Source organism: Colius striatus, chromosome 1, assembly GCF_028858725.1.
Source record: "Colius striatus isolate bColStr4 chromosome 1, bColStr4.1.hap1, whole genome shotgun sequence".
Taxonomy (NCBI): domain Eukaryota; kingdom Metazoa; phylum Chordata; class Aves; order Coliiformes; family Coliidae; genus Colius; species Colius striatus.
Window position 1 is genome coordinate 20,149,689 of NC_084759.1, and position 14,800 is coordinate 20,164,488.

The 14,800-nt window shown below is 41.8% G+C and overlaps 1 protein-coding gene across 1 annotated transcript in view; it reads right to left on the minus strand.

The window, feature by feature from the left end:
- ATP8A2 (ATPase phospholipid transporting 8A2) overlaps positions 1 to 14,339 on the minus strand; it is a 291,601-nt gene extending 277,262 nt beyond the window's left edge. The window contains exon 1 of the mRNA XM_061992915.1: positions 14,146 to 14,339. Within this exon, the coding sequence (XP_061848899.1) occupies positions 14,146 to 14,246 (101 nt within the window). The 5' untranslated portion in view covers positions 14,247 to 14,339. The remainder of the gene's footprint in view (positions 1 to 14,145) is intronic.
- Between the last annotated feature and the right edge of the window lie 461 nt (positions 14,340 to 14,800).

The following is a 14,800-nucleotide window of genomic DNA, read 5'->3' on the forward strand; positions in this document are numbered from 1 at the left end:
TTACAGGATAAATCATCAAAAAAAATTTACTATCCATCCAGACTTCAGCAAGACAAACAGGCCACCTTTCACCTTAGTTTCAAGCACTTGATCAAGTGCTTATTCCTCACCAAAACATAGAACTCAAGTGTTGACAGAGGCAAAGTTGAACATGAGAAAAATTAGAAATTGCAGTGTCATTTTTAAAATCTCATGCCCCACTTCAGAATCACTCTAAACTCAGTTATGAATCACCCTCCAGAAAAACCACAGTGCACACTTTGTCAGATTAATCTTCTCTGGGTATTTTTTCTGAGTCGTTATATTACTATGTCTTTGACGCTAGAATAAAAGTACACCACACTACCTAGTCCCAATAATGTATGTCACTTCCTGTCTTCCTTACATCAAAACCACTATAGGCATGAATATAGCTTCAGGAAAAAGGTGTCACAAGATAATTTCACCACTCCATTTTTCAATTAGTTTAATAAGCTAACTCATGCTGTCAGCTTACCAAAACCAACCTAAGAGAGATTAAGACTTGATTTTCCAAAGTCCCTGTTGTCTGAATATTTTGGTTATAACCCAGTCATCTCCATGTCCTGACAGCCCACAAAAGCTCATCCTGTTGCAGAACTTGTCTGCCCCCTATGAGTCCATCCAGTAGCACTCCAATGTATGAGGAAAAAGTCTTTATAGAGGAGAAAGAGCAACTCTGTTTTACTTTCCTCCATAGAATTAGCACAGTACCTTTCCCCACTTAACTACTGGGCATTAGCATGAGTTGAATTTTAAGAACTCAGAGCTTGCAGCTGTAGTTCAGTTGTCTACCCCTCAATACTGAACACATGCTCTGCAAGAGCCAGACAGCCTGTGACAGGAGTTTTGTGTTTTGGGGCACCACTTTTCACTGGTTTGTGGGGTTTTTTTACAAGGTACTGAGAACTCCACAATACTCCTTTCAAGCAAGAAGAAAAATTGTTTCCTGAAGCACTAAGAACACAACTTCTAAGAACACTAAGATGCTGTTTTATTGACATTTCCAATAAACATAAAAAGTATCTTTAAGTCTGGTCCTTTCTGTGAAATGCTTTTCTGGTTCTTTCCCACCAATAAGTTTTACAGATCAAAAATCATGAAGGACTAGTGTAATTGAATGCTTTTTCTACATGATCTGCCTTTCACAACTGACTGCTCCATGTAAAACTCTTACTACAATCTTAATCCGTAAGTCATTCAGTTCAGTTGGGGTCTTAAACTTATCTTGGTATACAGAGGGTAAGAAAACTGCTTTATTCAAGAGTACTTCTTTGGTTTAACTACTTTCTTCTTCCTCTCATCTTCTCCATCTCCACTTCCAAGCCTCTTATTAATGAGATCACAGAATGGTAGGGGTTGGAAGGGACTTTTAGAGACCACCTAGTCCAACACCCCTGATCAAGCAGGTCCATCTAGATCAGGTCACACGGGAACACATCCAGGCAGCTCCTGAAAAATCTCCAGAGAAGGAGACTCTAGACTCTCTCTGGGCAGCCTGTGCCAGTGCTCCCTCACAGTGACATAGTTTTTCCTTATGTTGAAATGGAATGTTGTGTTCCAGCATCTTTCCATCAACCCTAGTCCTCTCACCGGATACAACAGAAAAAATGATGCTTCAACCTCCTGACATCTACCATTTAGGTATTTGTAAATATTAACGAAGGGAGCCTCAGACTCCTCTAGACTGAACAGCCCCAGTTCCTGCAGCCTTTTCTCATATGAAAGATGTTCCAGTCCCCTCATCATCTTGGTGGCCCTGCACTGGATTCTCTCCAGAAATTCTCTTTCCCTCTTGAGCTGAGGAGCCCAGAACTGAACACAGGACCCCAGATGAGGCCTCACCAGGGCAGAGTAGAGGGGGAGCAGAACCTCCTTTGACCTGCTGGCCACACTCTTCTTGATGCATCCCAGGATGCCATTGGCCTTCTTGGCCACAAGGGCACATTGCTGGCTCACAGTTAGTTTATTATAAACATGGACTCCCAGGTCTCTCTCTGCAGAGTTGCTCTCCAGCAAGTCAATCCCCAGCCTGTACTGGTGCATGGGGTTGTTCCTTCCCAGGTGCAGGACTCTGCACTTGTCCTTCTTGAACCTCATGAGGTTCCTCTGTGCCCAACTCTCAAGCTGGTTGAGATACTGCTGCATTTTCCAGAATCAAACAGTAACAAAATACTGTAAGGGACAATTTGTGACAATTTGAGGTCTATTTTGGACGCTGTAGCAGAATCAGTAGGGCAAGTTCAACACAAAGATCAAGTAAAAATAATTAAGATTCCATACTATCACCCAGTTTCAATTCCAAGCAACTATAGCCTCCCATTGAGCTTGATGCAAATCAGTTATTACTTTAACTGGATCTCTAAACCATTTCTAGTACTACAGCCTATAGACTTTCTCTACTGCTGCTACCGCTCAGCAGAATCACGTACTCAGGTACTCAGTGAAGTCTTACTGAAATTTCAGGTGGTCAGACTTCAACATAGATTACACCAATTAAACCAAGTGAAAACATGGCTTTGAACCCATCAGGTTGAAAACATTTCATTTATACAATAAATATACTATGTGGAAAAGTTGCTTCCCTGAAATACTATTAACTTCTTCCCACTGTAAGTAGCTTCTTGTTTTAAGTCACATTCACGTGGTCTCACGCTTAATACCTTCCTTCACTACAGAACTTAAAAATATGGGTTAATCAAGCTAACACTTTAGGCTTACACATGAATTCCCCCAAGCAATACTAAAGTCAAGCACTGACAGACTTTTATATCAAAATACTATTCCCCTTAGTACAACATTGCTATGACTACATTGAAGCAAAAATTTGTCTGATTGCAATCAAACTGAAACATTTATTAACAACATCCTACCATTTACTAATTTAACAGCTAACTGATCCAAACAATACTCTCACCCTAATGACTGTGTTAATACCAACAGAATAAGGCTCTTTTGAATGAGCATTACACATATCAAGTCATGCCATGTATATCGCTGCTTAAGTAACGTGACAGATGCCTACAGCAAATAGGTTCAGTTCTCATTAGAGAGGCACATTCAGCTGTTACCAGGCAGTAATCATTGTGCACATACAAAAAGCAGGTGCATGTTATTACTCAAAAAAAAATTATCAAAGCTTCTTATGGAAAGCTAAGTAGGCAGAAGTAATTGATTAATTTGGCTATGAATAATAGCACTCTAAAGGACAAATACAATACTTAGAAATTGAAAAGAAAAAAAAAAGCTTTGTGCAGCCTACCAACAGACAGATACATCGTAGATGACTTCAGGATAACCAAAGCTCAGAATGAAGTTAAAATCTACAGATCAACATGTAGAATATTCGAGCAGCTCACAGCACAATTTTGGTCACTAAAGATTAATATCTGCAAAGGTCAGCCCTCTGACCAGCATCAGAGACATGTTACCTTCAAAAAAAGCACCCAGTGCCCAACTCCAAGACGACCAGGTGTGGAGCTCACAGAACAGGTAGTTCCACGAAGAGAAGGTTCACACATACAGAAAACCATAAAAACTGGGTTTTTTCCTAAACAGTTGCTAACTATGCACACCTTGCTTAACTATAAAAGTTTAATGTTTAAATGAGTGTGCAAACATTAGAAGAGATGCCTCCTGTGTCTGCAACTTAATTCATTTAAGCCACGTTTCAAGTTACACTACTGTGCATGTCCAGAATAACACTATCAACCCTGTTAAATAAATGAGTTGGGATGCACAGCCCAAAAGTTTGGCCCCACTGTTTTTAGGGCACTGCAGAGATTTCTCTGAGAACAATCACTTTATTATCTGAAAAAGTCAGTGTCATTCAGGTACCATAATTCGCTACTGTGCTACTGAAGCATTAAGGATTATTTAGTAATTTTGGTAACATTCAAATGAGAAGTAGCCAACAGTGCATTGAGAAACTCAAGTAGTAGCTTTCCCATGTAGTTCCTCCATTTATTAGCTCAGAATTTCGGCATGGTAACTCCCATAGTTGCCATTTCTCATTTCCCTAAGACTTTCCAGAAAGTCAGGTTTTACTCCACTGAATCATCCTTGAAGAGTTAAAGGCTGCTGGCAATAGACTGAGAGGATATTCCTTGAGAAGTGTATGTGCTGGCAATGTGCAGCAGAATACAGCTCTATATGTTGCCAGTCAGGCATCTAAAAGCACTTCCACTCCTTCTTTGAGAATTTACATTGACAATTGAGATGAACTTCACCTTCAGGCTAATCATCATGGTAAAAAAAAAAAAAACCAAACCAGACCCTGGAGACACACGATCCCCTTTCCAGGCATGGTAAAGACAATATACCATCTTTTCCCAGACAGTATTCATGCACAGTTATCCATTCCACAGTTCACATACTTGAAATCCTGTCAAGTCTGAGAGCTGAAGAACACATATGGCTTCATGCTAGTGCTTAACATATCCACTTGCATGAAAGATCACTAGAAAAGCCAGGCACAGACATCTGAAACACAGTAGAGAGGTTGAGCAATTAAAGTGCATGTTAAGGACTTGAGCTCTTCTCTCAAACTGGCTTTGTTGCTATTAACACATACAAAAAAATCAGATATCTTGTAACCAGGAAAGGAAGAAGGAAAACAACCCACTAAGATTATCTGCTTGAATTGTGGAATGATGCACACACACTAAGGTCTTGTAGGCATATGACTTCTTTTCATGGCAGCATTGACCTCAGCTTCAGAGGTTCTGCTGTAGCTCTCAAGTACAGCAGCAGTGTGAACACAAGCTACTTTCCAACAGTCACATAGCTGTGGGAGGCATAGCAGCAAGCTTGACATGTTTCAAGTGATATTTAATTACATTAACAAAAACCAATAGGCAATTATTAAATTTGAGTAGAAAAAGCTCATTCATAGGAACATCTCACCAAGCATCACCACCTTGCAGAACACTGACTATGTTGTTACCAACCCAAGTGCCATAAAGCAGGGCTAAGCAGTTGCATGCAGGTGACAGGAAAAGGTCACCTACCTCCTTGGACATAGGGAAGATGGCTTATTTCCATCATTAAACTCACTGAAGAGACATAAAAATCAACTATTTACAAATTCCCCAAAGAACACATCATGAAGGCTTATAAGGAGCAACTACTTTTATGCCTATGCAATGATTACTGGTTGACTGGAAACCAGGTCCTAAACAAGCAGTGCTGGTTTATTACAGCAGGCAGCAATTCCTGCTCAAACCAGTGCACCCCAATTTAATCAAAAAGCCTCACAATCAGATGAATCACTAAAACTACAGTTTCTGCAGAGGAAGAATCGAGCCAGGAGGTGTTTCATTGCTTTGTGTAAAGTCTGTACTCTTCCATCAGCTAAGAAAAGGTTATGTGGTGCTTAGTGCTAGACAGTTTGAGACAGACTCTGAGCTCAGGTCAGAATAGGTGAGGAGTGTAAAAGAAGGAAGACTTGCTCTTGCACAGTAATAAATTGATTGAGACTATTGGGAGTATTCAAATGTACCAAAATGAATCTATTTGACTTCTGTTAGAAAACGCTTCCAGTAGATTCAAATTGCCATTTCCAGTAACTTAGGAAAGCTATCAGGTGACAAGTTGTCATCTCAAGGACCTTACCACTTCTCCACATTTTAGTGCAAGGATTCCTTCATTTCTAGGATAGGCTCTCACCAGAAGCCACTAACAGAACCACTGGGTGTCTGAAAGACTTACTCTTCCCCTCCTTTGTAACACGAAAAAGTGATCACATCTTCAAATCTTTTTTCTCAACTTATATCATTTGGAGAGAAAAAGATTGTTTCACACAGGTTTAAAAGACTGAGATGCCAGATCAGCCCAGTCACTCCCTTGCAGATCAAAGTTCCATCAGAATTTGTTTTCTGGGCCAAAAAGGTTTAACTGTGCTGTAGAAAGACATTGAAGTTCTTCCAAAGAATTTACCTCAAGTTAAATTCAAGACCACATACATAATCCAATTTAAAACAAACAAGAGAAGCAGACAGTTGTCAGCTGAACAACCAGCCGCTGAGGTTTTGGTTTGTTCCTATTTGTTTATTTATTTATTTTACACAAAGGGAAATCTAAATAAGCACAGACATCCAAAATATTTACTGTAAAATAATGGCTTAAATGCACATCAGTGTCATCTGCTACACCAGAACCTAATAAAAAGGCTGGGTTGTGAAATATTCATTGATTACTGTTGCTTCCAATAGCAAGTAGAGTTATCTATCCTTATGCACAAGGAGCAAGATGTTTAAGTTGACAAACCCAGCTTTCCCAAGCTATTTGCACTTCCTCAGAATGTGCAGCTATAAGTTTATCATCAAGTACTTCGTTTTGGTTGTTATCTTTGTATGGACTAAGTACATGAAAAAGTATTATGAACTGCTGTACAATGAAGTCCAACAGTCTTATTACTCCCTAGTTCAGTAACTCTTAAAGATTTTTCAGAGTTTCTAACCTACAGAATCTTGTACCATACTGCCCCGGGATCAGCAGCACTTCTGCCACATGTGCATACATAGTAAAAGACTGCAAAATATACTGTCATTGATGTTACCAAAGCAAGTATTACTTCTACTAGAAAGGTCTCCTACAATAGTGCTCACAGCAGTCTTACTACATAGCAAGCATTACCATCAGTGCTTATACTCAGTTTAACCTAAAAACATGACCTCATGGTCACATTTCATATGAGTGACAGGATTTTTGTTTCCAAATCCTGTGGCCTGAAGGCTTTTCCTAAAGCACACAAACAAGACAGGCCTTTCCATTTGTTCTCTATTCATGCAGCCCCTAACAGAACGGGGAACAGACTCCTGGCCATTTCTCAGTGACGAATACATTAGACAAAGACTGTTTAAAACCAGTGCTAAGAGCTCATTAGGCATGGCCTTGTTTCAGAAATCGTCAATTATCACTACAGAAATCTGCCCTGGCTTTTCAGTAGTCATGTTGGCAAGTAGAAGTCAACCAAACAGAGCCCACTCTTAACAGTTAACCTAGAAACACTGTCTAATAAAGTAAGTTAGTACCTATGCAAACCCAAATTAGGCTTCACAGTAAATACACCGAATTGATACAAAGATGACTGAAAAAAATATCAAGTCATAGGAGTTAGCTGTCTAAAAGCCACAGTTCTGAAGTAATTGTTTTATTCCAGGTGTCACCACAACTTAAGCACCTATTGTTCTACTGATAAGCAGGGCGTAGAAGAAATGAATACTTAATATTTATTTCAGAACTAATTTCTGTGGATCCTGAAGATCATGAAGAAAGCAGTTATTACAGATCTTGAGCTCTACTGAAGAGATTCTTACTCTTATACTTATACTCTACTACGATTCCCAGCAGTGAGGTCTGTAGCACTGAGCAGAAGGCTATACAAGTGAAAACCGCAAGAGACTTCAGAAAGAATGATTTATTGTACATGCCACCTCTAAGTCCTGAAAGACATCTGCTTTGACTCCATCCTCACTCAAACTACTCAAGCAGTCGGCAACTACGTTTAGTCTGTCCTGTTCACATATTTCTCTACACAGGTTTCACCAACAGTGCAGAAATAAGTAGAAATGCAGAGTCACAAGGGAATGCACACTGATGAACATGGGCCAGTATTTACTCAGTAAATATGCAAGAGAGTAGCTTTGTTTCCACAAAGTCAGACTGCATTAAAGCTTTGGCTCCAATATCTGAAGTTGCTTAACTAGTTACTTCATTTAAGAAAAGTAAGAAGAACCAGTCTAATTCCCTGCTTATGGCTACTGCTGATGTATGAAGTCCATCACGATGCTGCGATTAATTACAGCAATAGTTACACTACAGGAAAAGTCCCTGCTTATTTACAAGAAAGATGTAACATGGAGTATTGCCTTTTGGTACAGAACAGTATCTATCTAGAACTGAAAGGAATTAGAGAAGTAGTTTCATACATTATTAGACTTCAACCATTCAGAACTTAAGACATTCCTTCTTTGAAGGATTCAAAAACTCTTTTGTGCCATCAGGCAAGTGATCTGTTCACATAACAACAGAAGTCTAAATTTAACACAAACACTAGCACAAAGGGCCACAGAGCCTGAACTCTGCCAAGAATAAACTCAACACAAGAAGGGGCAGTTGCACCTGAAGAACCAAGGTATATTTTTGCACAAGAGAAATGTGGTCGCCAACAGCATTAAGTGCAGATGAACATACTTGATACATACCAGACTACCATTCACCCTTTTAACCACAGATGAGAGTGAACACTACTTGGGCTACCCATGTTACAAGGGTCAATGCTAATTGGTTAGTGATACCAGCAACTCCTATTTCAGCAGCAGGGACTCATTAAGCATCAGTGAGAACCTCCCCACATACTCCAACAGTATTAACTCATCTAAATCACAAGTGCCTCCTACAGTATCTATTCACAAGCCAAAATAGCAATGAAATAAGAATTCAAACTGCCCCTACAATTTTGTCAACAGTAAGCATCCTGCAGACACTGATGGGACAGTCTTGGACTACAAATAAACAGCCTGTTTAAAAAGGACTTGTGGTACTACTAGAGGCCTTATTACAGTCTTCAGTGCAAAGTTCCTAATGCTGGTGCTTTTACCTTAGAAAAGAAGAAATTGGTTGTCACCACTTGGCTTCAGTTTTAAGACATTGTACAGTTTAAAAGTAAACACTGAAGGCTTTTTGCTCATCTTTTCTAGCATAATTTAACTTTTGCCTGTATCGAAGAGAAGTCTCAGATTCTGATACCTAGAAAATCCTCAGTTCAATCTTTTGGGATCTCCCCAATAGGTCAAGCCACCAAATTCTGTTCTGATGAGAAGCTTTTCAACAAGAACATGAAAAGCTTTCAAGGACAATTCTGACAGTTTTCAGTGTTGCTCTGCCCCTGAGCTGCCACTCCAGCACAAAGTGAAGCTAAACTTGGGAGTCTCAATTCAGATTAAAGGCAGATACTTAGCTCGTCATTTTTATTGCATGCACTGGAAGAATGTTTCAGTAGTTATACATTCAGTATTAACCACTGAGATCAGAGTAGATTCCTGCATCAGTAAGAAACACCAAGGAATTGTATTCACCTGAATACAAAATCTGCAGAACATGCTCACTTCACGCAAAATAAACCAGCCCTCACTGAATATGTAACTGAAAGTTTTCAAGGCATTAGCTCACTCATCTCAGAAGTATCAACACAACAGTCAAACTTCTATCATCACACTGCACCTTATATCCCTGTGTTTTTACATGGAGACAGGAAAGGTTGTTTTCAAACTACAAAATAAAGACTTGAGTCACCTCTCCCACTGTTCAGGTCATCATGTAAATCAAACTTGTAAGTTATAAAGAGTTTAAGCCATCAGGTAAACTCAGTAAATATAATACTTCAAGTCAAAACCACCAAACAAGCTGACACTCTGCTGAACAGTTACTTTCACACTGTGCTGATCTGCTACACAATGAATATACATACTGAATCAATCCAGGAGAGTTCAAGGTTGGAAACATTAATGACTCACTGCCATTGTGTTTCATACCCGAACCAGAAGCAAAAGCAAGCATTTTAAATAAGTGCAAATAAAAGCCTTTCCTCACAGCACACTGAAAATAAGGGGAAAAAATAATAGCTATCAGGGGTCTGCAGAAGCTCGACTACTATTACACATTGGCTGTAGCCAGGGATGTCTAAGGTTTATGACAGCTGTTATTAGACTTTGATCCTCAAATGTAGAATCCCCGAGAGTAGACTATATTTATTGCCTGCAAGTGGCACAGAGCTGTGTACAGAGCGGAAGGAAGTTCTTAGGATGGAAATATTTACTTTCTCATCGAAGTATGGAAGTGTTCCTATTAAACCAACACATATCTGCTATATTTAAGAAGTCAAAAGAGGTGTTACTTAGCTGTCATAAAAGCCAGCATACTTAATATCACAATTACAGCCATGTTACATGAAGTAATTATATTTGCTCCACTATTTTTTTTACACATTTCCAAGTGTCTAAAATGCTTCACCTGAAAATAGAATATGATTTACCTTCTATCAAAAGTTTCAGAGTTACACATACATATAATTTTTCAACAGAACAAAAATAGGAATTAAAACAGCGTCTAATGCAAGTAAAAGATATATTTCTACAAAAAGAACCACTGCTGCTGCAGTGTAATTAAGAAGGTAACAGCTCTATATATGCACCTGTAAAGGATTAATCTAAATGCAGCCTACAAGAGTGGGTTTTACCAGCATTACATTTTGAAATAGTTGGTAACAAAGTGTGAAGAGCACACAAAAAAATTTAGCCACTGCTCTACAACTTTTCATAATCTCCCTTATTACACCAGAATGCCTAAGGAAAGAGGAAATAGTTCTTCCTTCTACATCCTCACACTAAGACTTTTGGAAGCATGAGTGCCATCTTGCCATCCACTTAGCTTTTACAGTAGTGATATTAAGATATTAGCTTAACTTGTCCCAAAATAAGCATTGGTACTTAATCACTTTTTCCTTTTTACTCCCATGAACAAACAGAGATTCACCTCTAACAATGCCTCTGTCCCAAAAAAGTTTAGTTCAAGATGCTTAGAACTTCTTGAGCAAAAAGCCATACTACTGACCCACACTCAGCACCTCCGTTTCTTAATGTATTATGCTGTTTTGAACAAGCTGTTCCACACTATGTCTTAATTTGGAAAACTTACTATGAACATTCACAAACTCCTGTTTCTGCTCAGAGAATCTCCAATGACTACCAAAAAGATGACAGAAGTCAGATAATGTACAGCAAATTGTTTCATCTCCTTCAGTTTAATTTTCCATAAGCCCTTACACACAGGTGTTTATCTACTTACACTGTGCCTTGTGCACTGATGTTTCCTACAGAGACAATACATATTCAAACCCAGAGCCATTGAGAAATCCACAAGCTGAACAGACTAAAAAAGTCTAAAGGCAATACAGACTGCAATTCAAGAGAAACTTCAGTATACATTAGCAAGTACATAAACCACCATTCTCACTCCACACAAAGCACCTTCACTCAGATATTATGAGCTCAAGTCATCTTTGCCTTCATTCTCACTGACCCAAGGGAAGAAAGTTAATCCAGGGGATAGAGATAGTACAGTCAAAGCCTGACACTCTTCTAAAAGTCTTATAGATCCAAGCCTTCTTACTAAGTAACAGTAAATTATTATAAATGTCACTCCGGTCTTCAAAAAGGGCAAAAAGGAAGGCTTGGGAAATGACAGGCCAGTCAGCCTCATCTCCATCCCTGGAAAGGTGAAGGAACAACTCCTCCTAGATATCATCTGTAAGTACATGAAGGAAAAGAAGGTTATCAGGAGTCAACATAGATTCACCAACAGGAAATCCTGTTTGACCAACCTGACAGCCTTCTACAAGGGCATTAACTGGCTGGTTAGATGAGGGGAGAGCGGTGGATGTCATCTACCTTGACATCACCAAGGCTTTGATACCATCTCCCATAACATCCTCATCAGAAAGCTCAGGCAGTGTGGCTTGGATGAGTGGACAGTGAGGTGGATCGAGAGCTGGCTGAGTGACAGAGCCCAGAGGGTGGTGATCAATGGCACAGAATTGAGTTGAAGGTCTGTGTCCAGTGGAGTTCCACAGGGATCAGTTCTGGGGCCAGTCTTGTCCAATATCTTCATCAACAACCTGGATGAGGGGACAGAGTGTACCCTCAGCAAGTTCCCTGATGACACCAAACTGGGAGGACTGGCTGATTCCCCAGAAGGCTGTGCTGCCATTCAGCGGGATCTTGACTGGCTTGAGAGTTGGGCAGAGAGGAACCTCATGAGGTTCAACAAGGACAAGTGCAGAGTCCTGCATATAGGGAAGAACAATCCCATGCACCAGTACAGGCTGGGGGTTGAACTGCTGAAGAGCAGCTCTGCAGAGAGAGACCTGGGAGTGCTGGTTGATAATAAACTGAACATGAGCCAGCAATGTGCCCTTGTGGCCAAGAAGGCCAATGGCATCCTGGGATATATCAAGAAGAGTGTGGACAGCAGTTTGAAGGAGGTCCTTCTCCCTCTCTATTCTGCCCTGGTGAGGCCTCATCTGGAGGCATGTGTCCAGTTCTGGGCTTCAGCTGGAACTTCTGGAGAGTCCAGCAGAGGGCTACAAAGACAATAAGGGAACTAGAGAAATTATCTTCTTATGAAGAAAGGCTGTGGAATCTGTGGCTGTTGAGTCTGCAGAAGACACAGACGTTACCTTGTCAATGCTTATAAATACCAAAAGGGTGGGTGTCAAGAGGATAGGGTGAGTCTTTTTTCTGTAGTGTCCAGTGACAGAACAAGGAGTAATAGGCACAAGCTGGAACACAGGAAGTTCCACTTGAACATGACAAAAAACTTCTTTCCTGTAATGGTCATGAAGCCCTGGCACAGGCTGCCCAGAGAGGTTGTGGAGTGCCTTTCTCCATTTTCAAACCCTGCCTGGACATGTTCCTGTGTGACCTGAACTAGGCAAACCTACTTTAACAGGGAGTTGGACTGGATGACCTTTGGGAACTCTTCCATCCCCTACCATTCTGTGATTCTGTGATAAGATCAACTTAATTAATAAATGACACTAAGGTGTGAAGATCCTTTAACAGGTAAAGCAAATATTTCTAGTTTCCCTCCTACACTACCTACAATTTGTCCTATCTCTCACACCCCCATGTTCCTCATAACTCAGGTCGCCCTTGTTAGGAGGCAAAGTTGCAAAAAGCTATTGAAAAACTACAGCTACCAGGTGGATGGCTTCCAGACAGTGAGCTGGACACTACAGCTCTCAGCTGTTGGTACAGCACTCTTAGAAACAAGTTGTTGGTACCAGAGTCACTACTTCTTCACAAGATGAAGTCAGATCAGAATCCCTTCAGGAAAACCTAAAGTACAGACTCTGTCCATGCTTTTCCTTCTGTAAAGCAGGAAAAGCACAAGTAGTCTAACCACAGAAAACAGTCAAACTCGGCTCATAATTAGTCAAGAAAAAATTAAAATGAAGTGAGAAAACATCCCATGTTGCTTCCCACGTAGAAAAAACAGGACACTAAGAAAATGTGTCATTTTAACTGCTCCTAAACCACAGATTCTCTCAGACAAGTATATAGTAAGTCAAAGCTGAAATGAAAACCCTGTATAAATAAGTTGCTGCATTATCCAGAACAGAGGATATCCTTCTAGTGAATATTCTAAGAACTAACCTTGATAATAAATACAATAAACAACCTACTGGAAATCATCATTTCAGCAGGATATAGAATTCTTCTCTTTTCCTGAAAGCACTCATTGTGTAAACGGTTCTTTGAACAATAACCCAAACATTTGCATTAACAAACAGAAGCCTGCTAAATAACACTCCTCCTTAGTCATGACAGGAGCCATCTGTTCACCTAACTAACCTCAGGCAAGTGTGGCAAGCACTACCACAACTTGCTTATGTTTCCCTTTGTGCCTTTAAATTTCAATAACAGGGCATTAATCACACCAAGATAAATATTAGACACACATCTCTGCCATGGAAGGCTCCAAAATGCTAAAGAAAATTTCTTCTGGTCTTCAGTTAAAGAACAAAAATTGACCACAGTCTTGCATGCATGGAGATGCAAGTTGGCTAACTCCGTGATTATTCTCATCCTGTAAGACTCACTTCTTGTACTTGGTCTAGTTAATCTTGTAACTAGATGCTACTTTTTCAAACGTCTCTCCCTGGCGTTTACATAATGGATTCAATCCAAATCTCACATTTCCCATGGATTAAGCTCTTGCATCCAGAGTATTAGATTAAGTTCTGTTATTCCAAAATTCAGTCTCCCTATTGACGTGAAGACCTTTTCATCCATCTTTGCCATGTAGCTCTGTGAGCTCCCTGTTCTCACTATTGTTGATACAAGATGCTTACTGCTTGCTTGCTGCTACATCCCTCCTTCCTACTTCTCCCTTAGCCAGACCCTGATTCTCACTGCAGCCAAACCCATCCGCCTCGGCAGAGACTGCACCGAGCCAGATCTGGACAGGGTTGCCTGGCAGGGAAAGTGACCACAGCCCCCTCTGCCCACGACAAGAGGTGGCAGGCTGCCGCCTCGAAAGGGAAAAACGGGGACTGCTCCGTACCTGACCCAGTTGTCACGGAACTTGCTCTGCTGGGGCTGGTTCAAGTAAATGGTGCGGGCTGGTGCCTCGTCCAGATCCGCCGAGGACGTGGCTCCGGACATCTCATCATCCGCCTTCTTATAGCCCGACGGGGAACAGACAGGTCCTGCGGGGAGAACGCAGAGGGCAGGCGGTCAGCGTGGGGCCGCAGCCGCCGGAGCCGGGCCGGCAGCTCCAGGGGCCGCGGCAGCTCCCGGCGGGACCGCGCCGCGGGGAAGAGGAAGGGCCGAACGCAAGCAGCAAGCGACAGCGACGAACACACCCTCCCCCGTGTTCGCCACGGCGGAGGCTGATAAATAACGGCCGGGCGGGGAAGGGGCGGCGGGGCTCGCCCGGAGCCAGCTGGCAGCGGGCTCAGCGCCAGGACCCGCGCCGGCCCCCCCCGCCCCGGGAAGGGGCGCAGCCGCCGCGCCGCCCCCGGGAGCGCCACGCCCGCAGCAGCACGGCTTGTGCGGGGCCCGCCCCGCTGCTCCAGGCTCAGCCGCTGCGGGACGGCCCCGCAGGTGAGGTACCGCTCCAGGCTCAGCCGCTGCGGGACGGCCCCGCAGGTGAGGTACCGCTCCAGGCTCGGCCCCGCAGGTGAGGACGCGCCCGCACCGCGTCCCCTACGGCCCGG